Source organism: Notechis scutatus, chromosome 5 (genome assembly GCF_049901735.1).
Source record: "Notechis scutatus isolate UNSWTSFEM ecotype Mainland chromosome 5, rNotScu1.2, whole genome shotgun sequence".
Classification (NCBI taxonomy): domain Eukaryota; kingdom Metazoa; phylum Chordata; class Lepidosauria; order Squamata; family Elapidae; genus Notechis; species Notechis scutatus.
The window spans coordinates 25,392,361-25,419,954 of NC_142013.1; the positions used below are offsets into that span (position 1 = coordinate 25,392,361).

General features: G+C 35.1%; 1 protein-coding gene across 8 annotated transcripts in view; it reads left to right on the top strand.

Moving 5' to 3' along the window:
- NBEA (neurobeachin) overlaps window positions 1-27,594 on the top strand; it is a 355,903-nt gene that overhangs the window by 132,310 nt on the left and 195,999 nt on the right. For all 8 annotated transcript variants that reach the window (XM_087966360.1, XM_087966362.1, XM_087966361.1 and 5 more), the window contains 3 exons: window positions 1,643-1,770; window positions 15,545-15,606; window positions 25,381-25,445. In XM_087966360.1, the coding sequence (XP_087822486.1) occupies window positions 1,643-1,770; window positions 15,545-15,606; window positions 25,381-25,445 (255 nt within the window). The remainder of the gene's footprint in view (window positions 1-1,642; window positions 1,771-15,544; window positions 15,607-25,380; window positions 25,446-27,594) is intronic.

Genomic DNA, 27,594 nt, shown 5'->3' on the forward strand with positions numbered 1-27,594 from the left:
TAGATAGTTAGAAGATTTCCAAATGTAGTCAAGGCAGACAAACATTAATACTTGAATGGGAGGCTACAGGAAATCCCAGAATTACAAGTAGCCTTCAGTTTATGGCCATTTAGTCAGCAACCATTCATTTCGACGGCACTGAACAAATAGCACTTATGACTGGTCCTAAAAGTTCCACCCATTGTAGCACCCTTGCAGCCATGTGATTGTGATTTGTGTGCTTGGTAACCAGCTGCATATATCTGCAGCATCCTAGTGTCATGTGATTGCCATTTGCTTAATTCTCTGGCAGCTTCCTACAAACAAAATCACTACAAGAGCTGACGCTGTAGGTCTCAAGCACTTTGTAGCCCACACCCATAGCAATCCCTGGCATATCTGCATTCTTTAGTGCCTGCTTGCAGTCCCTGCCTACTCACTCACACTTTCTAACACTCACCCACAGCCCCTGCTATCACTCCCTCCCTAGCATCCACCTGTTGTAGCCAGCGGCTAGCAGAGCTGGTAGCAGAGTCAGACAGTGAAGAGATTGGGGAGGAGCATTGACAAGTCCTGGAGCTGAGGAAGGCTCGGACGAGGGCTCTGCATCAGAGGCAGAGATGGGGCCAGTGCAGTCTGGCAGTTATCAGCTGCCTTCGGACAGCAGTGAGGTGGAGGAGCAGCTGGACCCAGTTCCCAGCCTGTGCATGGGCAGAGCTGCCAAAAGAAAAGAACAATTATGAACTAAGGGTCGACGTAGGAGTAAAGCCACAGGTGGATGGTGAATGGCCCCTCTCATAGGGATTAAAAGAGGAGCAAAAGGGGAGGGGGCTTTTGCAGGAAACAATTCGTTTATTGCAGCAGTGTGAAGATCTCTCTGTGCATCTCAGAGACTGTGCAAAGTCCTTCCTTGTCAGCACTGCATTTGAAAATATTTACTTGGCAGCTCTCCAAGCTAGATAAGGTCTGTGCTCCTAATTACACCCTTGAAAGACTGTTTGCCTTTGGCTAAATGTGAATACAAGAAATTCACCTTCGTTTCATAAAAGGGGTTTTGCCTGGACAAAGAGTCTGCTTAGTGCTTTTTGGGGAAGCCTAGGTCAGAACACTACCAAGCCCTCAATAGTTTGTCTATATACGCCTCTCTCCTTGCAGCACCCACATATTTCCCTTCACTCCTTACCTAGGACTCCTGCATCTTCCCACATAATGACTTGCATAGTCCTGGGGTCAATACAGCAACTGGGACTGTTGGAATTGCCATTGCTAAGCGATGTGGTCAGAAAACACTTTGTGACAGAAATTCCAATCCCAATTGCCATTCTAACCCAAGGTCTAAATAGGAACTATGCAATGAAAAACCCAGAATGTGCCAAAAAACCCTATCTCCATGAAATCACCAAGAGTCAAAATCAATTTAAAGTAGACTTTACATCTTCGTATTATATATTTTTTTGTAGGAGATATGTTTCCCTTATGAAATCTGTGAAAACTGGGTATACTAGTTTCTGACTGATTCATTAGATACAAAGTTTTCTGACACTGTCCTAGTTTAAATTATTAAATTGTTATTACTAATTATTTTATCTGCCTACTTTAAATACCTTTGGGTTGCTTTATGATAACTTTGTTTACTTCACTTACCATGCTTTGCTTTCAACAGCATAACCACGAAACTTGAAAGAGCTTTGGAAAAAGTGGCTCCTCTTCTTCGGGAAATCTTTGTGGATTTTGCCCCATTCCTATCCCGCACTTTGTTGGGCAGTCATGGGCAAGAGCTCCTAATAGAAGGTAATAAATATTCAGTATTTTATTATTTCTTTACATTTTGAATTATTTTTTATTACAGTCAAAAGCTAACCATACTAAGTGTTCACAAACAGATTAAACATATACATGTAATTCCATACAATTAATGTACTCCTATACAAAAAAATAAAGTATATTGATATACCACACACAATCAACAGTAACAATTGATCTGTACAATCAACAATAACAGTTTGTATAGATCTTGTGTTCTCTCTGATACTGCAAGCTGTTTAATGGAATTTTGCCCAGTTGTGACTGAGATGCTCATCCTTACTTGGTAAAATAAAAAAAATAAAATAATTCTGAAATTTCAATAGCATTTGAGTAATATATTTCAATTGAGTTTCTTTTCAAATTTGCAATATAATGGTATAAAGGTAACATTCTCAATTGTTCTTGATCCATAGAGAAAGAGATACTCATATATGAAATATAGAATATATTTTATATGCCTTAGTGAACTACAAATAGTAACATAGCAAATCTTAATTTTGTATATACCCTTTTGTAATTTTGTATATATTGTACAATGTCCTAGGCATTTGAAGTATTTATTTAGATCAGGGCTGTCAAACTCCCGGCCCGTGGGCCATGCCCACACACGGTTTATGGAAGGGGGAAAAAGTCCCAATATGTCACATGACGGCACCATGACAATGTAGTTTGGCACCCCTGATTTAGATAATTTCTAAAAAAGAAGATATGGACTAAGTTTTCCAAGGGCAAGTGACTTGGTCTCTGATTTGACCAAACAGAAAAGCAATAATTTCTTTTTATTTTAAAATGATACACATTTCATTTGTGATACATGCTACCTGAGCTATTGACTATTGTACAATGTCCTAGGCATTTGAAGTATTCAAGTTATTAACCGTTGATGTCTCACTTATGGAACTTCAGTCTGTGGGCAAATATTATTTTACTTTTTTGTAATGAATCTGTAAATGTTCTTCACTACAGTCATGACCTAGCATCCTCAAAGTTCACTAAAGCCAACAACGTTTGTAGATAGAAGGACTATATCATTGGCATAAATAACAGTGGAATGCTTAAATCAGCTTGCTGGTTATGATACACACTTTATCTACTTTTTAGTTAAGGTGTTGCTGTAAAGATTGAAAAGGAAGGGCATAAAATGCTATAGTTTTCTTTTTCACAAATAGTTGGAAATGCCCCATATAGATTACACCTATATATTGTTATATAATCTGCTGATAAGCAAAAATGTTCTTATGTCAATGTCAGTGTACTTGAGGCTAACCCAGTGTTTGTCTATAACCGTGATGGCGAACCTAGGGCAAGCGTGCCCAAAGTGGCATGTGAAGCCATGTTGCCCGGCATACGCAGCCTTGCCTGTTTGTCTTCAGGTTTCTGGCACATGTGTGTGCGACGATCAGCTGTCCTTAGTGTGTGCGGCAGTGCCAAAAAGTAGCCTGCTCATATGTGCCGGCCAGCTCATCGTCGGGCACGCATGAGTGTTAGAACCCGGAAGTTTGGCTTTTCCGGAGTGTGACCCCGACGAGCATGCACGTCGTTTCCACACGATGGTTCACCACCACTGGTCTATACAGATGGAGTCAAAAGCATTTCCAACATTCAGAAGCATGGCATATATGATTTTGACTCCAAGTAATACTTATGAATTAGATGTTGGAACACAATTAATTATGTGATCATAAAATATGATTCATTGTTGCAAAATCAATGCCATTAGAGGGACCACATCTTTGAGACATAAGAATCTTTTCAAATCTATATGTAGTGTTAAGTTACCTGGTGGTAACTTAACATTTTCGTATACCTCCAGTCCTTTTAATGATTCCAGTTCCTTATCCATTGCTTTCTGCCAAGCAGCCTGATCCTTAGCAGGATACAGTTTTAGTTCACTATAATTACTTGGAACTGTATTCACTTGGCATATAACACTAGCCTGATATCTATCAAGTGGTCGTGTTACTGGGGTTGAACATCTTGGTAATACAGGGCTTACTGGTGGCCTTTCCTGTGCCACCTGCTCCTGTTCTTCTATTTCTTCCTGTTCTTCCTCTTTAATGGCTATTTGTTGTTTACTGATATCATCTTTAGGGACTATCTGGGTGTCAATAATAATATCATTGCTGGATTCCTGTTCCAGTTCATCCCACCCAACGTGCTCAAGAAATTTTTGCACTAGCACTACAATAAACATGAGCTGTGCCTTGATCCCAAAATCTAAATGATCTATGGTTGGCCTCATAACCCACAAAAAATAATTTCTTAGCTCTATGTTGCCCTTTCAGTCTTACTTGTGAGGAAATATGCACCTAAGCTGGAGCTCCAAATGTGTGTAGGTAACTTAAATTTGGTTTTCTGTCATGCCAACGAGTGAATGGCAATTTTCCAGTTGTTGTGTTAACTACATTGTTTAACACATGGTTGCTACATATTATGGCCTCACCCCACAGTATTTCAGGTAAACCTGAATCAGGTAACATAGTGCGAGCCATGGCTGGTAATGTTTGCCCTCTTCGTTCTACAAACGAGTTATGTTGTGGTCTGTAAGGTGCAGAACATTTATGCTCAACACCAGCCAATTTCAGCATTGTTTGGAATATTTTGTTTACAAACTCAGTCCCATTATCAGTAACTAAAGTAATTACTTTACTTTTCATTTTTCTCTCAGCAAACTTTAGACAGTTAAAGAAATGTTGGAATGTTTCTGTTTTGTTTTTCATAAGATAGCAGAAACCATATCGTGAGTAATGGTCCATAATATTCAAAATATAACAGGCACCTCCTAAACTTAGTTTCTTAGGACCAATTATGTCAGCAAAAACAACCTCTAAAGACCAACCTCTTTGGTCTTAAACCCATTTAGTCTGTTTGCTGGAGTAACCTTACTCTTTTCTTGACTACAAGCATTACAATGCAAATACTTGCTACAGGGTTTCAATTGTACTCCCTCTGACAATTTAACAGTTTGTTTGAGCATTTTGAAATTAATGTGCCCTAGACGTCTATGTAGCAAATGTATACATTCATCATGTGGCTTAACATTGTTATAAACGGAGTTAGCCATCTTCAACTAATCATCATGTATCACATATAAATCATTCTTTAAAGTAGCAGTAACCCTTTTACCCTCTTTCTCTATTATACAGTTATCTCCCCTAAAGGTTACTACATAACCAAGATTAACTAAAGCCCTTACTGATAATAAATTAAATTTTAGTTTAGGTATATATAACATAGTTAAATGTTCATTTATGCAAGAACAATATGCAATACCTTCACCTGATGCGTTAATCTTCCATCCATTTGCCAATGATACACGTTGTTTACTTGTAGACATCTTTACAAACCTGTTTCTATCCTTAATAATGCATTGTGATGCTCCACTATCAAAAACCCACAAATCATGGTTTACAGTTGAATTGCTAGACATAGCTAAGCTAACATTCTTCTTAGCCTTCTGGTGTTTGCCAGTATTCTGTCCTTTTCTTTTCTTACAGAATCTAGCTATATGTCCCCTAGCCCCACAAGAAAAACATTTCCTAAAAGTATAGGCAGTTGAAGACAAATCCTCTTGTGGTTGTTCCTTCCTCAGTTGGTCCCTATCCAGCTGTCTTCTTGCTTCTTCTAACAACCTTCCGGTTATGTCAGTCAATGTCAGTTCATCTCTGGGCAGTACTTCCAGTGAAAATACATAATCATCATAACTTTCATTCAATGAGGAAAGAATGATGTAAACTTGATGCAGCTCTGAAAATATCAGTTCCTTTTCATGTAGCTCTTGAAAAGTTCTTTTCATGAAGTTTAAATGAGCTAACATATCTCCACCTTTCAGAAGATGTGCTCTAAACTGTTTATGTGTAAGATGTATATGTGCACCTACACTGTCATGAACATAAATCCTCTTCAAATTCTCTCAACACCTAGCAGCACTCTTCTCCATGAATATGGACTAGCTGCTGGTCACTCAGTGTTAGTCCAATTATACAAAGAGCTCGTTTGTTGTTCTGTTTAAAGTCAGCAATCTTCTTGGCATCATCCTCATTTTCTGGATCCCAAGCATTTACATCCGGTGGGTCTTGAACTACATTCCATAAACCTTCTTTACGCAGAAGTAGACTGCATTTCATAGACCAGGAAACATAGTTTGTTCCATCCAACCGGGTTATCAGTGATAGACTTGTTGAAGTGACTTGTGCCATCTTTACCAGGATAGTAAACCACAATTAACCAGTAAACAGCTGTCTGTATACAGTACTGTGTATTCACACTAACTCTCAGTCATCTGAGCCTGGTATGGCCTGGGCCCATAACCAGTGTTGAGGTAATTCCCCGTTAGGAGAATGAGCGCATACAGGGAGACGTATAGAGAGTAGTGTTGGAATAATACACACAGAGCACACAGATACACTGTACAGTAAATGTAGGTTTTTACTTCCAGAAAGGTTTAAGCAAAGTCCAAAATAAGCAATCCAAAGTCATTCACAAGTAAATCAGTCAGTTTTCAATCCAGGGATAATCCAAATATCAAAGTCCAGTGTCAAAAACAGTTCAGTAACAGACTTACATTAAATCCAGTAATATCAGTCAATTAGAAGAAATGGAGCAATGGCAATACTTTCCAACAGAAGGAAACAGAGATACACTTACACTCTCTTCTGAGACTCAGACTAAACAACCCAGGTTTCTGGCTCCATCTTAGGGCCATTTGAGAAACCACACCTAATTACAGTTTTGCATTTTCTTAAAGACATAGTACTAAAATGTTTATCCTGGTCTATATATTTCTAACCCAAATAGCTGTTAGGTGACTCATATTCCTAACATGTAGCATATTTGATGACTAATGAAAAGGCTATTCTTAAACATAAACTGTTAAGATATATAGGGAATTGAAAATATGTCCTTTGTTTAAAACGATAACATAAATAAATATATCTAATTTTTCAATTTCATAATATATATTTTATATATATAGTATTTATATTAGAGTAGTAGTTGATCTTGCTAAATGAATGGAAAATAATACATTTATATAAAATCACTGATACTACTTATAAACCCATATTAGTGCCTTAAGCAGGATTAATACGACTCATTTATTTATTAATGATACAAAGTACTGCCTGCCTCCCCCCTCTTATCTATCTATCTATCTATCTATCTATCTATCTATCTATCTATCTATCTATCTATCTATCTATCTATCTCTTCTGCTTATAAACTTCATGTACAGAGGCCCAATTATTTTAAATAGCTTGGTAAATATATTACAAATACCATGCATATATCATTATATTATATACATACAAATATGAATCTTCTGATTTTAGTTTCTAAACCATTTAAGAACACTAGTTTATACTGCTCACTCATCAGAATTGTTTCTGCTCTTAATCTTTATGTAAGTAAATAAAGATGAAGACCTTGTGATATTGTCCTCTGTCTCTCCTGGTAATATTATAATAAATACACAAATACAAATATAATACAATTATATACAAATATATGTATATCTTCCCTTTTTTTCATCTCTACCAGCATTCTTCCAATACTCTGTTCTCTTTCTGTCCTTCCTTCAGCTCTAGCCCATCTGTGACAAATCTTTCAAAACTGATTCAGATTGAGTGATCTCTAAATTAGATTCACATATAAACCCTTTTCTTGATCTAACATATGAGAGCTATGCTACATCTCACTGTCTTTTCACTCAGCAGATCAAATTTAAAAAAAAATCTATTACTCTTGATAACCATTTTTATTAGGGTCTGATATTTCTTAGACTAAAGACACAGTGGTCGTGTTATGAATAATTATACAAATATTTCAATTTGGGGGGGAAACTATTTTTGATTGTATATGTTTCTTTTTTATATTCTTGCTCCACAGCCACATACCAGTGTCAGGAATCCTAAGATCATTTTTTTCTTTATAGAAAAAAGCCAGAACTGTTTGCATGTCATGGAAAGTAGAAAATACTTTCATTCCTACCTGATTTATAAGTGAATAATTTGAAGGGAAACACTCATTTTGTAACAGATTCCAAGTTCAATTAATTGTTCAGTTAGATGATTCAAGGTGTTCCATTTTTGCTAAATAGCCAGGCTAGTAACCAGGGGTGGGATTTTAACAACCGGCTCTGTGGGCATGGCTTAGATGGCTTGGTGGTCATGTGACTGGGTGGACATGGTTTGGTGGTCATGTTATTGGCTGGGTGTGGCCAACTCAATATCACTCACATTGAGGCATGCATCTCCTCACCTGGCCTCTCATGACTGTGGAGATGCTGCAACAGTCGTAAGTGTGAAAAATAGTCATGTCACTTTTTTCAGTGCCATTGTAAATTTTAATGGTCACTCCACACAAGCAAAGTACCAGCAAAGGAGGGAAAAAAACCTCCAGAGAAGTTCCTGAGACAGGAAGTCTTGTCCTGCCAAGAATGTAATAAGGGTTAATGGAGAGGCAGTTTCTGTAAGCAACACCAGAACGTTTCCTTCCTGCCTTCCTTACAGGATTAGGCCAGTAATTTCTTCTAACAACCGGTTCTCCGAACTGCTTAGAATGTTAACAACCGGTTCTAGCAAATAGGTGCGAACTGATAGAATCCCACCCCGGCTAGTAACTCAATAGCATTGTGCTTCTTCACCTTCTAAATATATTTTGTTCAACTCAAGTACTTTTTAAAGAACATTATTTATAGTATGGGTATTTAACAAACCTATTGATAAACTGACACTTGATTTTTATTGCCTTGTAGTTAAGATGTACAATCTGTGTGCACATTCTGTTTTCTTAACACATAATCAAACTGAGGGAATAATTCTTTCAACTATATAATAAGAAAGCTAAATAAATAAATGTTAATTAAATCCTGCTATTTGTTGAGTTCAATCAGTAATTGCACTTATTGACAGGGCAGTGGGAATCAGACTATGCTTTCTGCCCCAGTGTTCTTTCAACCAGATCTCTGACTGTTTGTCTATGGAGATTCTCAGTCATCCAGGTCATGATTGTCGCAAAGGTGCTTTTTCAAGAGGCAACTGGACTTTCTTGTTTTTATTTATTTATTTATTTATTTATTTATTTATTTATTTATTTATTTGCCAATTGTTTACAAGATAATAAGTATAAGTGTATACATAGTTGTGAATACATGGAATGGGTACATATAAGAAAAATAAAAGAAGAATAAGAGAAACAATAGGACAGGGACGGTAGGCACGTTGGTGCACTTATGCACGCCCCCTACAGACCTCTTAGGAAAGGGGTGAGGTCAATAGTAGACAGTCTAAGGTTAAAGTTTTTGGGGTTTGGGGAAGAAACTACGGAGTCGGGTAGAGTATTCCAGATATTGGCCACTCTATTGCTGAAGTCGTATTTCCTGCAATCAAGTTTGGTGCGGTTAACTTTGAGTTTGTATCTATTGTGAGCTCTTGTGTTGTTATGGTTGAAGCTGAAGTATTCATTGACAGGTAGGACATTGCAATGTATGATTTTATATACCATGCTTAAATCAGACCAAAGGCGGCGTAGTTCTGAGTTTTCTAGGTCTAGAATTTCAAGTCTGGTGGCATAAGGTATTCTACAACGAGTAGAAGAGTGGAGAACTCTTCTTGTGAAATATTTCTGGACTTTCTCAATTGTGCTAATATCAGATACGTAATGAGGGTTCCAGACTGATGAACTGTATTCGAGTATTGGTCTAGCAAATGTTTTGTATGCTCTGGTTAGTAGTGTGATATTACCAGAGAAAAAGCTACGTAGGATTAGGTTAACAACTCTTAATGCCTTTTTGGCTATGTAGTTGCAGTGGGCTCTAGCACTTAGATCATTAGAGGTGAGTATTCCAAGGTCCTTTACAGAGCTTGGGTCATCAACAAGATCTTGACTATTCAGCTTGTATTTTATTTTCTGATTTTTTTTGCCAATATGTAAGACAGAGCATTTATTTGTTGAGATTTGAAGTTGCCATTTGTTTGACCATTCTGATACATAGTCAAGATCTTTTTGTAGGGTAGCAATATTGTCTGTGGTATTGAACAGCTTTACATCATCAGCAAAAGAACGCAATTGCTCTTAATATGATCACAGAGGTCATTTATGTAGAGTATGAAGAGAGTTGGTCCTAGAACACTGCCTTGGGGACACCACTGTTGACATGTACAGAATTTGATAGGATGCTCCCAATTTTGACCATTTGTTGTCTGTTTGCCAGGAATGCTTCTATCCAGTTATTCAGTTGTCCAGAGATACCATAGGATTTTATTTTTAGGAGTAGTTTGTCGTGTACCACTGAATCAAAGGCTTTACAGAAGTCTATGTAGATTGCTTCTATTGCTTTGCCCTGGTCGAGTTGTGTCGTCCATATGTTTTTGCAGTGTAAGAGTTGCAGATTACAGGATAGTTTTTTTCTGAAACCAAATTGTTTATTGGAGAGTAGGTTGTTTGTCTCTAAGTGGAGGATGATGGATTGGTTAATAATTGATTCCATGACTTTACAGGTGACGCAGCATAAGGAGATTGGTCTGTAATTTTCAACTAGGCTTGGGTCTCCCTTTTTGAAGATGGGGGTGACTGTGGCTTGTGACCATAGGTTAGGCAAGGAGCTGGTCCTGAAAGATTTTTCAAAGATTATGCTTAGAGGTTTGGCTATGGCAGTGGATAGCTTTTTTAAGAAGTAGGCACATATTCCATCCGGTCCAACAGATAGAGATGGTTTTAGATTGCGTAGTGCTTTTTCAACATTGTCTTCTGTAAAATCAATATGTATTAGATCATTGTTGTTATCTGTGGTACGGCTAGGAAATACTGGGCATGATCCATTTCTGTTTACAAATACTGAGCTGAAGAATGTGTTAAAGATGTTGGCTTTAGTGGTGTCGTCGTTGCAGTCTTTACCATCAGGTCCTATCAAGGGTGGGATAGACCTTGAGTATTTTAGTTTGTTGTTTACAAAATTGTAAAAAGCACGGGTGGAATTGGTGCTTAGAAGGTTTTCCTCTTGTTTAATATGATAATTGATGCATTTTTCTTTAAAGATGTTTCGCTTTTCATCCAAGAAACTTCTTCAGCTTTGACTTTCAGCTCCCCACCATCCAGTCAGAGCTGAAGAAGCTTCTTGGATGAGAAAAACAAGAAAGAAAAAACAAGAAAGTCCAATTGCCTATTGAAAAAGCATCTTTGGGACATCTCTGACTGATGCTTCTCTTGTTTTTCCTTTGGTCTCAATTTAAATTAGGAGACCAGCACAATACTGTGGACATAATATATTTAGATTTCAGCAAGGCATTCGACAAAGTAGACCACAACCTACTTCTTAGTAAGCTAGAAAAAAGTGGAATAGATAGCACCACCACTAGATGCACTCGCAACTGGCTGGCAAACCGTACTCGAGTAGCCCTTAATGGGTCTAAGTCTACATGGAGGGAAGTAAGCAGTGGGGTGCCACGAGGTTCTGTCTTAGGCTCATTACTCTTCAATATCTTCATTAACGACTTAGATGAGGGAATAGAAGGGGAACTTACCAAATTTGCAGATGATACTAGGCTGGCAGGAATAGCTAACACCCAAGAAGATAGGCTTAAGATCCAGATGGATCTTGACAGACTAGAACATTGGGCTGTATGTAACAAAATGAAATTCAATGTAGAGAAAAGTAAAGTCCTACACTTAGGCAAGAAAAACCAAAAGTACACATATAGACTGGGTGTAACCAGGCTCAATACCAGTAACTGTGAGAGGGATCTTGGAGTCTTAGTGGACAACCAGCTAAATATGAGCCAGGAGTGTGCAGCAGCCACCAAAAAAGCTAATGCAATCCTAAGTTGTATTAACAGAGGGATACAGTCTAGATCAAGGGAAGTACTAATGCCACTCTATAAAGTCTTACTAAGACCAGACCTAGAGTACTGCATCCAGTTTTGTTCACCACATTATAAAAAAGATGTTGAGTCTCTAGAAATAGTACAGAGAAGAGCAACCAGGATGATTAGTGGACTGGAGGCTAAAACATACAATGAAAGGTTGCAGGAACTGGGCTTGGCTAGTCTAGTAAAGAGAAGGACCAGGGGAGACATGATAGCGGTCTTCCAATATTTGAGGGGCTGCCACAGAGAGGAAGGGATCAAGCAATTTGTAAAGCACCTGTAGGCCAGACAAAGAATAATGGATGGAAACTGAACAAGGAGAGATTTAACCTGGAAATAAGGAGAAACTTTCTGACAGAGAGAACAATCAACCAATGGAACAGCTTGCCCTCGGAAGTTGTGGGAGTGCCATCACTTGAGACTTTCAAGAAGAGATTGGACTGCCATTTGTCAGAAATGGTGTAGGGTTTCCTACTTGGGCGGGGGGTTGGACTAGATGACCTACAAGATCCCTTCCAACTCTGATTATCTGTCATCTGTTAAATTTTATAAAGCGTCAGTCTCAGATGATATTACAATTCTGTCTTGCTAATTCACAAGAGTTGCTGCCCCCTCCTTGGAAATGTCTTGAGTGTCCTACAGATTGTTCTTTAGATGAATGCTCTGAACTATCATTTGGGATATCAGAGTTAATATATCTCAGTTGTGATTATTTAAAGCCCATGGTGTCTTGCAAACTACAACAGCACAGTATCTAGTTCTTTTTTGAAAATGATCATGCAGCATAAAGAAAATAGCAAGTTTGTTAGTAGTTCAAGAAGCAATTGGTTAAATAGTAATATATTACAATTTTTTGACTTCTTTAACTTATCAATGTAGCTCTATTTGTATTATCCTGTAGCTTTCATTATGTTGCTTTTAATCACAAACTCTGGAGTTTCACTAGAATGTGTGAAAAATCTCTAATATAAGAAGTGTATGTATATAACTAGTGTGTCCTTCATACAAGGCAGCAGTTTTCTGTGTAAAATAAATTGCAAAGTATCCAAGATTAGAAAAGCTTATTAATATTATTAATATTAATGGGTATAGTCATTTTAATTATGAGAATTTGACTATGTTCTCTTCTGTTTAGCTCCTTTTGGTCAGCTCTCTAATCACTGAAGCAGTTTAGAAGTGATAAGTGTCCCATTAATCTTTTTATTCTCTTTTTTGTTCATGAAAAAAAAACCTGATCAACTACACCAATTGTCTTTTCAAATGAGATTTTTACATTTATTTTTTTATTTCATTAATTAACTGCCATCTTATAAATCTGATAGAATGGAATTACTGTATGATATTCTGTAGCTTGTTCTGCTTACTGTACAATAAATAGGATTGTGAGCAAATCAGTATTTATCCATTATCTGAAATAAATATAAATTATATAGGAACACTTTTATCTCCAGTGACTCTTTGTTTATGTCTGTTTAGTACGTTTGTCTTTTCAGTATATCTATTTGAAACTACAGCTATGAGTAATGATTTTCATTGAAGGAATACATTTAATTTATAGAAAAGTACATTTGTATTTGTCTGACAATAATTCTTAATGACATTTTTATTTTTACCTTTGAAAGATATTAAGTTAAAGATCAAATTTAGCAATGCTTGTACTAAGTCAAACATTATTTTGAATACATGTGGGGAATTAAAGCTACTGTGTTTTTTTATTATTATGGAAACCTGCAGAACTGAGATTAAAAGACCATTCTGACAATTTTTTTACAAAGTTTCATTTCATTGATGTGTGCATATATAACAAAGGATGATGTTTGCATTGTTGATAAAAGTAATCAACCTTATGTCCATAAATGACATTTGAAAATTTGTAACCTGCATATTTTTCACTCTGCAATTGTCCTCCTCTTCAGATAAAACTAATTCAGAGGAGGGTTACCCTATAACACCTATCCTGCTTTAACAAAACCAAATGGCAGTTTTGCCCAGCAATGAGAGGTCTTATTGAGACATCTCCTGATTGTGCAAAATTTAATAGATTCATCTTCCCATAATTACCAGCTGACTTTGACAAAAACATTTGTGAAAAATATGGGTGAAAGACTGGCCTGCTAATAAACTTATTCACTTCATCCGTTTTCTAGTAAACAGTTGTTCCCTGTTCCTTTTTTATATGTATACTTCAAATAGCTATATTTCTGTGTGCAACAGCTCTCAGTCAGGGAAGTTTATAGTCCTGACCTTTTTAAGAGCAAAGAATCAAATGTATACTAATTCAGGAATGAACTAAAACTTTCTTTGTTCCATTCATCCGTTCATCTACCATTGAATGATTCAGTTTGCTCTCTGCTTAACTTAAGTATGTATCTCTAACTCAGGGGTGTCAAACTCAATTTCATTGAGAGCCTCATCAGAGTTATGTTTGACCTTGGGGGACGGGGTGGGCATGGCCAGGTGGGTGTGGCCAGCTTGGTGTCACTTGTGTCAGGGGGTATCTGTGGTAGCCCGAGCCCTCTGCCAGCAAAAATGGGTTCCTGAGCTCTATTTTCAGCCATGGTGGCCTCCTGCCGCCCTCTGCCAGTGAAAACAGAAAACAGTGAAAACTGGCAGAAGGAGGCAGGAGGTCATCGTGGCTGAAAACAGAGCCGGGGAGGGTCGCGCACATGAGCTCCGTTTTTGCTGGCAAAGGCACTTCAGGCTAGTCCTTTGCTGTTTCTAGGCCAGATCTAAGTACTCCATGGGCCGGGTCTAGCCCCTGGGCCTTAAATTTGACACTCCTGCTCTAACTAATATATAAATCACCCTATTTAAAATTCAGTAGCACATAGAGAAAATGTTCTCTTCTACTTAATATACAGTTAATAGATATTTATATTAACTGAGGGGGAAGGATGAACATAATTTTAAAAATATAGTGGACAGCATATAATACTTTCTGTTTTGTATGCTATTTATCTAAAATAGAATTTGTACCTGGCAAAGTAAGGCAAATAAAGTGTTCGTTGGAATAACTTCTGCAGTACTTCTACAGTATCTGCCAAATGGAAAGGATGCATAAGGCAGCCTAATTATTAATTCAAGTTATGGCATGGTATTTAAACAGGTGAAACCTCCAGGACAGAATGAGGCATAACATGAATTTAAAACCTTAAAAGACACATGTTTTAATCATTGCAAGGCAGTTGGGAAAACCAGGCAAAAACCATCTTTGAAAATATTTGTATGGGTATTTGAACAGCTCAGAAATAAACACTATTCTGTATTAATCAGAAATATTCATTTCTGATTAATGGTGGTAGGTGTGATGGTGTATCTAAATGTCTGAGGAATTTATTAAAATAAAAAAACAGCATTTTTAAACATTCAATTCAAGAAACTTGAAGATTTAAAATCTTGTATAGTATGATATTTATATTAACTGAGGGGGAAGGATTTAATAATTATAACTCAAGGAGTTTGCTTTGGCATTAGAGTTCAGCTTCCATTATATAGTACTTACCTTGAATCTTCAAATAAAAAAACAATATAAGTTATTCATTCACTCATTCAATCTAGAAATAATCTGTTCTTCTGCATGTATGTTGAACTGAGCAAATGACATGGCTCATATTTCTAAAATGCATAGAATTCCTTTTGTGCCAGTTTATAGCACTTTCCATGTTTCGTATAATATAAGGTTTACTTTACTGCTGAGTGGAAAATACATATAATTGGGTCATAAATTGGTTTCCGATTTAAGATATTTGGAGATTATTCTGCGAAATCTTTGATAGATATATTCTATTGAAATGTTACAGGACCTGACCTATATAACTATTTGACAAAATCAAATTAACATTGCATCTTATAGTTAGCGCTTTGCAGAATTAATCCTTGTTTTCACTTTTTTACAGGACTGGTTTGCATGAAATCAAGCACCTCAGTGGTTGAACTTGTTATGCTTCTTTGTTCACAAGTAAGGTGATTCCTAGTTTTTACAAATACTACTTTCATTTTTTTTCTTTGGAGAAATATAATTATTAGAGGCATGCAGCTCCATCTGTATATTGAAAAAGTAACTATTTGATACTGTTACAGAGCTTATAGAGCAACCAAACTGGTATTATAAAATCCATTACAAAGACATCTTTTTTTAAAAAAAATAAACATTAAATATTACTTCAAGAAAATGTGGTGATATCCAATCGATAAAGCCTTTACAAAATAATACATAATTAAATAAGTATAATAACTGATATCAACAGAAAATTTATTAGCTATTATTAGCAATTTGTTTAATTATTTGGTTTGTATTTCTTTTTGACAATATTGCCTATGAATGCCAGTTAAAATAAGGTATTACATCTGAAAACTTTGATATTGATAAATAGCAATGTATTCCAATGTAGACAATTGGAAGCATGTGACTAACATGCATTGCAGATATGCACATGAATACAAATGATGTGCATGGTTGGGAATCGTTGGGTCAATTGCTGTAGGACAAGCATAACATATGTTAAGAAAAAATGATTATCTAAAGTATAAATCTGGAGATGTGACTTGTTTTTATTCTAATAGATAATAAATCAAAAGGTAAGCATTACTGTGAAATGAATTATCAGCTGTCATTTTAATTTGATTTTTTCCCCAAATAATCTAATATCTGCTTTTGAATAGTTACTTCTTCCCACACTTCTTTATATTCCCTTAAATAAATTTGATATAAAATTATATTTAAAGTGCTTATTCCTGGAAATATGGCAAATTCACCATAGCTATATGCTTGCTATTAAAATGTAGAGCCACATTTTAATAATAAAATTATATTTGCAGATGTTAACATGAGAATTAAATGAGAATTAAGTCTGAAATAGACTTTGCTTACTCACATTTTGCTGATCCACAAATTGATTCTTCAAAACATAAAAAAAGAGGGAAAGACTTTTTCTAGCAGTCTAAAATATCTAAATAAAAGATGTCTGTATTTGGAATGCTCATTGTGGTTGAGTTTCAAAACTTTTCTTGCAAAAAACAACAACACCCTTTTAAAACGTTTTATATAGTAGTTAAATCCTTAGGTGAAGAAAGTTCCAAATATTTAAGTCCACTGAATTCTCTCACAATCTGTTCATAGGCAGATGCTTAGACTAGACTAATACAATATATTCTTCCCTGCTCCTTGTTTTAACTGCAGCTCACAGAGATAAAGTGGAATGCTGCAATACAGCTTAGTGTGTTTTGATGGTCTCTTCATCTAATCATAGGTTTAATATTACTCATTTGCTGGCTCCAGGAATTCCTGCCATTAAGGACTCTAGAGATGTAATGTGCCTCAACTATTGATTGTGGAAAGAGTCAGAAATTCAAGCCTCTTTGTTTTTTCACCTTCCCTTTCATCCTTATATAGAATTTGTGCAATAAACAAAGCAATTGTTTTTAAATTTGAAATGTTATCCTGGAATATATATTTAGATAATATTTTTATATATTCCAACTAAATACATTATTTTAAATGCAGTCTTAGATGGACTTATTATAAACTTTCACTTTACTTCCGCCCCCAAATATCAGATCAGATATTTTACTTGTAATTTCACAAAATAAAGAAAATATTCAATTTTTTAAATTATAGAACTGTTTGAAGTCTACCATAGAACTGTATGGTGCTTCAGATTTGACTTCCAGATAGCGCTTAGATTAATTCTGCAAAAATGCAAGTGAAGGAACTTTCCTCAATACATTAAAACAGTTGTGTCTTTTTCCCAAGTTCACCTCATTATCTTCCACAGCTGCCCCACAATCATGAGAATGGTTTATTTAAGGCACGAGTGTCAAACTTGATCACGACACATGACGTATTGCAACAAAATGTGATGTTTTTTGCCTTTGTGGAGCCGGAGTGGGTGTGGCCTGTGCATGATGCATCTGGCCTGCGGGCTGCCAGTTTGACACCCCTGATCTAAGGTCATGCGCTTTGTGAAGAGGAAATCCAAAGGGCTATATCTCAGTGTTTCAAATGATATTAATGAATTATCTTAAGAAGAGGAAGATTCAACTGATTGCTAATAAGGACATAAAATGCTTAGCTATTTTCTAGAAGTTGAAAATAAAAGTTTAAGAATTGATCTTCACTTGAAGAAGGATTTCTTAATTGATTAAAAATCTAGCAAGAAAAAGAATATTTTAAATTGATGCTATATGTTGTAACAATATTTTTTAAAAATATGGCTTTTCCAACACATAAAATATTAGTGATAGAATCAGTATACATCTAGTAGAACTCTCTCACACACAGCTCATTACATTTTTCTAATGATTTTATTGTAGTTCATGAAATATGAAGCCATATTATACAGTCGTTTTATGGCTTCACTTCTAGTTAGCATATAGAGAGACAAGATGGCTCTCTTCCAACATCCTGCTCTTCTTGTCCTAGAGGCCAAGGGTAATTGGAACATACTTGGATATAATCTAATCCATTTTTTTCTCAGCTGGTGGTACACAGAAGCAGTCTACCTGGGAAATAGGCTACTTGTTTAGAATGACAGTAGTGGTGGGAAAAAAAACCTGCATTATTTCATTCTGTGGAAAGGAAAGGAGGTTCTTAAAATGTTTTGCTTTAGATGGTAAAAAGGTAAATATATAGTGGAACAGAAAAGTAATTAAGGATGAACTGTATGAGACATATATGTAAATTGGAACACAGCCAGCTGTATGAATAATGATCAATCTGCAATATGGACAGATTCTTCTTTTTGAAGGAAAGAGGTAAGACATCCCCATTGGGCTTGCAGATATTACAAAGATGCTGTCCCATGCTCTCACACTGATTATTTCGAACAGCCTATAATAACCAAATTGCCAGTCCCAAGGTCGCTAAATGACATGTATGTCTATAGAAATATTTTACAGGACCAGTATAATCCAACTGTAGTAACCAATATTAGCTATTAAAATAAGAGCAAAATAAAAGTAGAGGCTTTTTAAAAATCTGATATTTTTGTAACATTAGATTACATATTAAAACATTTCATTGACTTTATTTTTATATTTTTGATCTTCTGAGCATTCAGTGGGTTTTTCTGTGGATTGAAGCCTTATCCTATTGACTGAAGCCTGTTTAATACTATTTTCAGTAAAATAATGTATTTTTGCCAGTTCCCTAGTTTATGTATCTTTGCCCCATAGCTGAAGTTAGAAGTATAAGTATTGTGGGGAGAAAGGAAAATAAGTAAAATATCACCTCTGTTTCCATTGAGGGAAATTTCCTGTGTAAGAAAAATGCCTTTTGTTGGTAGAGAAACACAATGCCTACAGTTCACAGTGTTATTCCACCTTCACCCCAAATACTGGCAATACAGTGTTCAAGATTTTGATTTTGTGTTCAAAATTAATTGCACTTTGCAATCTGTGTTAGCAGTCTGTTTTGAAGATAAATGTATCTTCAAAAAGATAGATGATTGAGAAGGCTTTTGAAGACTTTTATTTACATAAACTAGGGTAATAGTAGACATTGAAAAGGAAAGGGAAATGCAAAGTTTGTTTTCTTTTCATTTGCTACAGCAAATTAGATGCTTTTATGCTCTTTATTTGGAAATTCCATGTTAACGACTACAGATTAGCAAGGATGTCATTTTTTTTCTTATCTGAGCTCCTGAGTAAACTTAACATTGCCAGCGGCTCATGTCCAAGGTATGGTCTAAATTTACATGAAATATCACATTACAAACGTCTGAAGGTACATGTCATGGATAATTCAGTTCATATGGGCAGGTTTTTAGACTCTGAAGGATATGCAATCAAGACTGTCCCCAGAGGAATTATGTCTTTGTGAAAAATTTGCTTTAAGCTTTACAGGAACTCCTATAGGGATACTGCATTATTCGACACCGAGAAACCACATTTCTTTTTATATTTTGGTTACTATTGTCCTTTTACAGTACTTTTCTTTCATGTATACTAACACTTTGCATTTCCCAAATATGAGCCTGTGTCATATTTAGATTGATTTAGTCTGCAATGTCCTTAGAAAATTTATAATAAATAACATATTCCATACACTTGAATTGGGTTAATTTTCAGGGGTGGGTGAGATTAAGATGGTGATTTTGAGAAGATCTGTCCTTTATTAACTAGTCTTTGTTTGCTATAGTCTAGTTGTGATATCTATTGTGATATCTGATAGTTTCTGTGATACTGTTTTGTAGTAGATTTCTCAAATAAACCATGCCATTTTCCCCAAAGTTTGGTTTTCCTTTTTAAAAGCATATTTGATATTCATTAATATTTCTTTTCTTTTTGCTTCAAGAACTATAATAGATTCTAAGTATTTCCAGTTTGTTGTATTTTTTTCCTATTCAGAATCATAATATATTCAAATATAATTATGCTATTTCAAATGGGTCTTCATCTTTCTATTGTAAATAACATTAAAATAAAACATTTTTCTGTTAGACACATTAGTGGCAGAAATAAATGAGGTTACATAAAATAATTGTTTAATATAGCAGATGCTAAACTATAGAGTGAAACTGCTCCTTGATTCTGTTTGGAGATGCTAAAATATGATTACATTCTTCTGATTAACAAAAAGGCACTTTCTTGCTGTGATAACGTAACTTGTTTATATTTGGTGATGCTTTTTAATAAAGAAACAACACTAAAGGGAAAAAAATGTAGTTCCAATGTTAGAATAAGTTTACTTTCATAGATACTATAAGATCACCCTTGAAATGTTACTTGGGCATTTAAGAAGTGTTTGATTTCTAATAAAAAAAATAATAGATAAGAATTACTATGAAATTCACATGAAAGAATGTAAAAGATTCTACTATACTATATTTTTGAACTCTTATTCTAAAGCTGAGGGTAATACTTGAAAGAAATACCCATATAATAATCTGTTTAGGTAGTAATGCTAATATAGTAATATATTGACTCAATAAGTTACTTTGAGACAGGTTCTAGTTTAATGTGCTTTTAAAAAAGTTATTCAAGGTTATCTTAATTAATCTTAAAATAAAAACAAATAATTCTTACCCACAAACTAATAAAAGATCTATAAAGTCCTTCCATCTAGTTATAAAGGCATATAACTAACAAGTCATTTTCTCATGGCATCTATATTCAAGAGAGCTTTAGAGTTAAATCTTGACTGTGTTCTTATTTATATCTTATTTTGCTCCTTAATGTTCCAATATGATGGAAGTGGTAGAAGAAGAGAATGCCTTATGATAGCTTGTATTGTTATGCCTGCTGCAATTTTTCTCTGATAAAGAATGACCTAATCATTATACTTCATGCATCCAGATTAGATTACTGTGAGGCATGGTATATAACAGCCTTAGAGGCATCAGTTAATTCTGAAATTGGCAGCAACCTCTTGATTGATCCAACCTTCAGGCACCATTTATACTATTTTAAGCAATGCAGCTATTAGTTGACATTTGAACCAAATACAGAGGTTTTAATGAATTGCATGCTGAATAGTTCAACTCCCTCCTCCCCTTTTTTTCATCATTATATCTCAAGAATTGTCCTGAGATGAAACCAGTAACCAGGGCGGGCATCCCAAGAACCATATGCAATACTTACAGATCCCAGCAGCTATGCTGAGCTTGCAACAAATTCCATTATCCCTATCCAGAAAATAAGTTCACCACATCCAGACCTCAAGAATACAATCAAATGGGGGTAAAGCAGGGAGAAAAGGATTATTTATTTATTTATTTTTTATTTATTTATTTATTTTCTGAATCCAAAGCATCTTACATTAAAAGAGAAATATAATATTTAAAATTTATGTAATAATCTAAATAATGAAAACTTTCAATAACTACATGACAGATATTAAAATTAAAACACAGAAAGAATTGAAAGCACTTTGACATTATATACACTGCTCAAAAAAATAAAGGGAACACTTAAACAACACAGTATAACCAAGTCATTCACGCTTCTGTGAAATCAAATTGTCCACTTAGGCAGCAACACTGATTGACAATCAATTTCACATGCTGTTGTGCAAATGGAATAGACAACAGGTGGATAGCACAGGCAGGTAGCAAGACATCCCTAGTAAAGAAGTGGTTCTGCAGGTGGTGACCACAGACCACTTCTCAGTTCCTATGCTTTCTGGCTGATAGTTTGGTCACTTTTGAATGCTGGCAGTGCTTTCACTCTAGTGGTAGCATGAGACGGAGTCTACAAACCATACAAGTGGCTCAGGTAGTACAGCTCATCCAGGATGGCACATCAATGCAAGCTGTGGCAAGAAGGTTTGCTGTGTGTGTCAGCGTAGTGTCCAGAGCATGGAGGTGCTACCAGGAGACAGGCCAGTACATCAGGAGATGAGGAGGCCATAGGAGGGCAACAACCCAGCATCAGGACCGCTACCTCCGCCTTTGTGCAAGGAGGGACAGGAGGAGCACTGCCACAGCCCTGCAAAATGACCTCCAGCGGGGCACAAATGTGCATGTGGCTGCTCAAACGGTCAGAAACAGACTCCATGAGGGTGGTATGAGGGCCCGACATCCACAGGTGGGGGTTGTGTTACAGCCCAACACCGTGCAGGACGTTTGGCATTTGCCAGAGAACACCAAGATTAGCAAATTTGCCACTGGCGCCCTGTGCTCTTCATAGATGAACGCAGGTTCACACTGAGCACATGTGACAGGCGTGACAGGATCTGGGGATGCCGTTGAGAACGTTCTGCTGCCTGCAACATCCTCCAGCATGACCGGTTTGGCAGTGTGTCAGTAATGGTGTGGGGTGGCATTTCTTTAGGGGGCTGTACAGCCCTCCATGTGCTCGCCAGTGGTAGTCTGACTGCCATTAGGTACCGAGATGAGATCCTCAGACCCCTTGTGAGACCATATGCTGGTGCGGTTGGCCCTGGGTTCCTCCTAATGCAAGACAATGCTAGACCTCATGTGGCTGGAGTGTGTCAGCAGTTCCTGCAAGACGAAGGCATTGATGCTATGGACTGGCCCGCTCGTTCCCCAGACCTGAATCCAATTGCGCACATCTGGGACATCATGTCTCGCTCCATCCAGCAATGCCACATTGCACCACAGACTGTCCAGGAGTTAGGGGATGCTTTAGTCCAGGTGTGGGAGGAGATCCCTCAGAAGACCATCCGCCACCTCATCAGGAGCATGCCCAGGCGTTGTAGGGAGGTCATACAGGCACGTGGAGGCCACACACACTACTGAGCCTCATTTTGACTTGTTTTAAGATCAAAGTTGGATTTGTTTTTACATCAAAGTTGGACAGCCTGTAGTGTTTTTTTCCACTTTAATTTTGAGTGTAACTCCAAATCCAGACCTCTATGGGTTGCTAAATTTGATTTCCATTGATAATTTTTGTGTGATTTTGTTGTCAACACATTCAACTATGTAATGAACAAAGTATTTAATAAGAATATTTCATTCATTCAGATCTAGGATGTCTTATTTTTGTGTTTCCTTTATTTTTTTGAGCAGTGTAGTATTTGAGGCCCAGAAAGTAGTGGCCTAAGTAGCTTTGTTATTGGCCAGGAACATTATGCATGATCCATCAAGATTATGGCATATCAATAAGTGTTTAGAGGGAGACAGAATTAGGAAAACCTTCCAGGAGAAGCAAAATGTTTTCAAAGGCCTTGGAAAAACTCAAAAAACAAAGGACAGCCCCCACCCCCCCAAAGGTCCTTGGAAAAAGTACCTTTGAGACAGTCTGAGTATAGAAAATCAAGTATGAACTGTTGATAATCTTGATACCTTGTAAGCTGCTTTTTTCCCTCAGGCTTCCAGTCTTTCATTTTCTTGATTCCTCTCAACTCTTGACTAACTGGAATGGGATTTGTAATTCTTGTGGCCAAAAAAGAAAAAGAAAAGAAAAAAAGTCTTTGAGATTTCAGTGTGACTTTCCTTTGGACTTCCCTATTTACTTGCTCTTTGGAGACTGTCAGTGAACTTGCTTTTGTTCTAACCTTGGACTATATTTATGACCATGAAATTAGTTTGACATATTTAGTATGCTAATAACCTAGATAAGAAGCTGTTGTTCATGAGGCCAGGACATATATAAACGTATCTGTCAGGAGGAATTGCAATGATGGAATTGGCTCCTGATCTATTAGTATCTTGTTCCTTACCCTGTTTTAAGTGACAATGTGGAGAAAATAAAATAGTTGGAAATGACATGTTTAAAATACTTTGGGAATGTCATTGGAAATTAGCAGACTAGTTAAAACATGGAATCAAACACAACCTCTTCCCAAATCACATATATTCTGGTATATTCTCCAGCCCATTGTACAGTAATCATTCTATCTCTGCAAACAGAAATAGTCTTGGAGTTGGTGTTGATACATCCCAAGATAGCAGGAACTAGGGTTATTCATTTTTGTTTTGTTTTGTTTTTAAATTCAACAGAAAGAAGTATATCCTATTTTGTATTTTCTGCCTTAAGAACTTGAGATAATCACATTGTTCTATTGTTTTTCATAATACAGCCAAAATCTATTGAAATACTTTTTGGAGAAATTAAAAATATGGTTAGAAAAACCCATGTTATGGCTAGTTTTCTAGATTAAATCTTTGGAAGATTGGAAATATCAATTGACTAAGATAAGAGTTTTTAACCTCTGCATTAAAAAAGAGCTAGGTAAAGAATAATTATTATCATATCTTTGCTAGAAATCTATTTAAGAATATTTAGGATATCATGTCAATATCTATAATTCTATTATCTGGTTTATAAATAAACCAAGTTGGCTTTTGTGTTCCACTTTCATGCATTTCTCTCAGGGCTTACAATAAGAAAATCAGAACATTCCAGTTCCCTTTTTAAATTAACCAGAATTTAGAGGTCATCTGAATCCTTAGCTTAAATTTAGGTTAAATTTAAGTATGATTAGTTGACTTGTTTGTCAACTATATGGCAACTCTTAGTTGGAATCAAATGACATGATTAACTTGCAAATCTCTACTGACTGCACTAGAGAATGACTCATAATACTAAACTATAATTCAAATTATCTTATATGTTATAGTTCTCTTGTAAACTTGTAAGAAAGAAAAGCAGTTAAGGAGAAAAATATGTTTCTTAAAGAGAATAGATATTCAGATATTTCTCCTCTGCTTTACAAAGTCAGCAAGAAGTCAGCAAAATATCCATTGAATCAAGATGGCAGGGAGCAAAGCTTAGAGTTTCAATAGTGGATCATAGTTTTACATATAAGCCCTGCCTTTGTCAGCATTAAAGTCTATACTTTTGATAAGTCATATTTGACAGTCTTGTAGCAAGTCTAATCAAATTCTGAGGAAGAGATTAAATTTTTAAAGGACCACCATCTACTGTCAAACCTGGTTATGGAAACTGAGTAGAATGTAATTTTGTCATTTTTAGAATTTCATCCAAAACTGAACTATAAAAATACTGTATATAATAAAATATATTTATTTTCTAAAATATTTATAAAATGTATGGTTTAAAAATTTATTATTTAAAAAATTGAGCAGCAAAGGTTTTTTTTTAATGATGATCAAAAGAAAAATTCACAAGTGGGTCTATTATTTTGGATTTAGATATCTGATGTCCTTGAACAATGCAGAGTATTGCATTACATTTCAATAAACTATAGTGGGTAGAAAAAATATAATGTAAATCAGAGTTCTGAATATTTTAAATTAGTAAAAATAGTTACATTTTCAGAAGAATTGCCACTTTTTAAATTGTGTTTTTTTCCCCTCTTCTCCTTTAGGAATGGCAAAATTCTATTCAGAAGAATGCTGGACTTGCTTTTATTGAGCTCATCAATGAAGGAAGGTAATTAATTTAAAATCTTTGGACCAGTAGTAATTTTGTATTTAATTCCATTAGACAATAAATCTTCACCATCTGCTACAAAAATATCAGAGAATGAGTTATTTTATTTAAACAGTTTTACAGTAGAGATGTTTGGCATAAAATATTCACATTTGTTTATACATGAAATATTGAAACAATGTACTCTATGTTTATTTAGAATACCTATGCAATAGTGAAACAATGAACTCTATGTTTATTTAGAATACCTATGCAATAGTTATAAGATTTTTTTGAGAACTGAACATCATCTTACAAGGGCAGCAGAGGTTTTTTTTTTTTCCAGACAGAATCTAAGTAACCCAATCTATAATCCATCTGTCACTCCATCTGCTTTGGAGCATCCTGTTCATAGTGTTTTTATGCAGTAACGAGGAAATGCTATTTTTATCATAAGTCCCAATGCTATTTCAGGTACTTTAACGTCAGATAGAAATTTTATTTGTGCATATTATATAAAGAGTTAATGTTCTGGATGCAATCTAGTTCTGTTAGTTTTATTCATAATACTGTGACATTATACTCTCAAGATAGCAAGTTTAGTGTTCTGTTATTAAGGGAAAAAATAAAATTATCTTTTTTTAAGCTTAATAAGAACTGTTTAGTAACTGTTTAGTAACTGTTTAGATTAGTAATTATCTACAGCATTTTAGTTTATTTGTTGCAATAATATATTATTTGCATCATTATATACAGAAGTGAAAAAATGGTAGCAGCTGTTTTGAGGATTTCTAAAAACCTCTGATTTCTAGTATTTTCTGTAACTGTTAAAATACTATTTGCAATTATAAAATGATAAGATTCAAATTTATGAAACAACATGCTGTAAGAAATATGTTATAACAGTAGTCTTTCTGATAGTTTATTTTGTAAAATTCTTGTAGGATTCACTCAGAAATATGCATTTATTTTGTTTTAATTGTGGGGAAATATGAATAATCTTTTTGTGCAAATATTTTAAGATGTAATATAGCTTTCCCATGCTAATATCTATATGAATTAAGTAGTAATATTTATGGTAGAAATTAGTAGCCACAGCTGAGGTTAACATGATTAAGAATATTTGGATATAAAATGTACATTAATTAAAAAGAAATATGTTTTTCTTGTTATAAAATGCAATGGCTTCTAACATTTTCTGACTATAGAAGAATATATGTTAGAAGACTTGATTACAGTTTTATTACACTGAACAAATCTCAGTTTTGTGTTCCTTCTTTGAAATGCTAATAGTGTTCTTTCTCTGATCAAGGAATAATTACAGCAATAATTGATGATTTTTTTACATATCATTCCTCTCTATTTATATCTATATCTCTATATATCATCTATATCAATAACTACTGTATATATCATCTGTATCTATACATCTCCATAGATATCTAGATGTTGATATATATCTCACTAGTTTAGTACATTGTTAAAATGTATGATTCTTTCTATCCTAAATTTTATTTTACTCCGCAAAAAACAAATTATTATAAATATTATTTTTCTTAATAGGTAAAGTGTGAATGCTATTCATCAATCATAGCTAGAGAATGCAATTGTGCTGTTGTCAACAATTAACAGGACATAAACAGTTGATGAATGTGTACTTGAATTAAAGTGCTCCCTTGAACAGCCTGAAATTATAAAGCAGATCATTTATAAGAATTTAACAAAGGAGATTTATAATTAAAACAAAACAAGCTTAATGGATTGTAAAATTGCTTATAATTACTATACATTTATGATTGAATTTTAAATTGTGGATTGAAGAAGAGTGCAAAAGAATTTGAGAACTAAGGAACTACATTTTTCTTCTTAAAGTACTAAAAGAAGTTCTGTAATTCATGATTCTTGAAAAAAAAATAGTTTTATTAAACACAATTAAAATTAAATTAATTAACTCTCTCAGTGTGTTTAATAAAATCAATTAAAGATAAGTAGCCATACAAATCTTTTTTAAATAAATAAGTAAATATAGATAAATACGATTAAATTAAAAGTCATTACAAAGAATGCCACTAATACATAGGTTAAAACTTAAAAATAAATATGAAATCACTTCCATGGCTAGCCTAAAAAACAACTGTTTTACTTGTCTCCAGAGTTCAGCATGTATAAT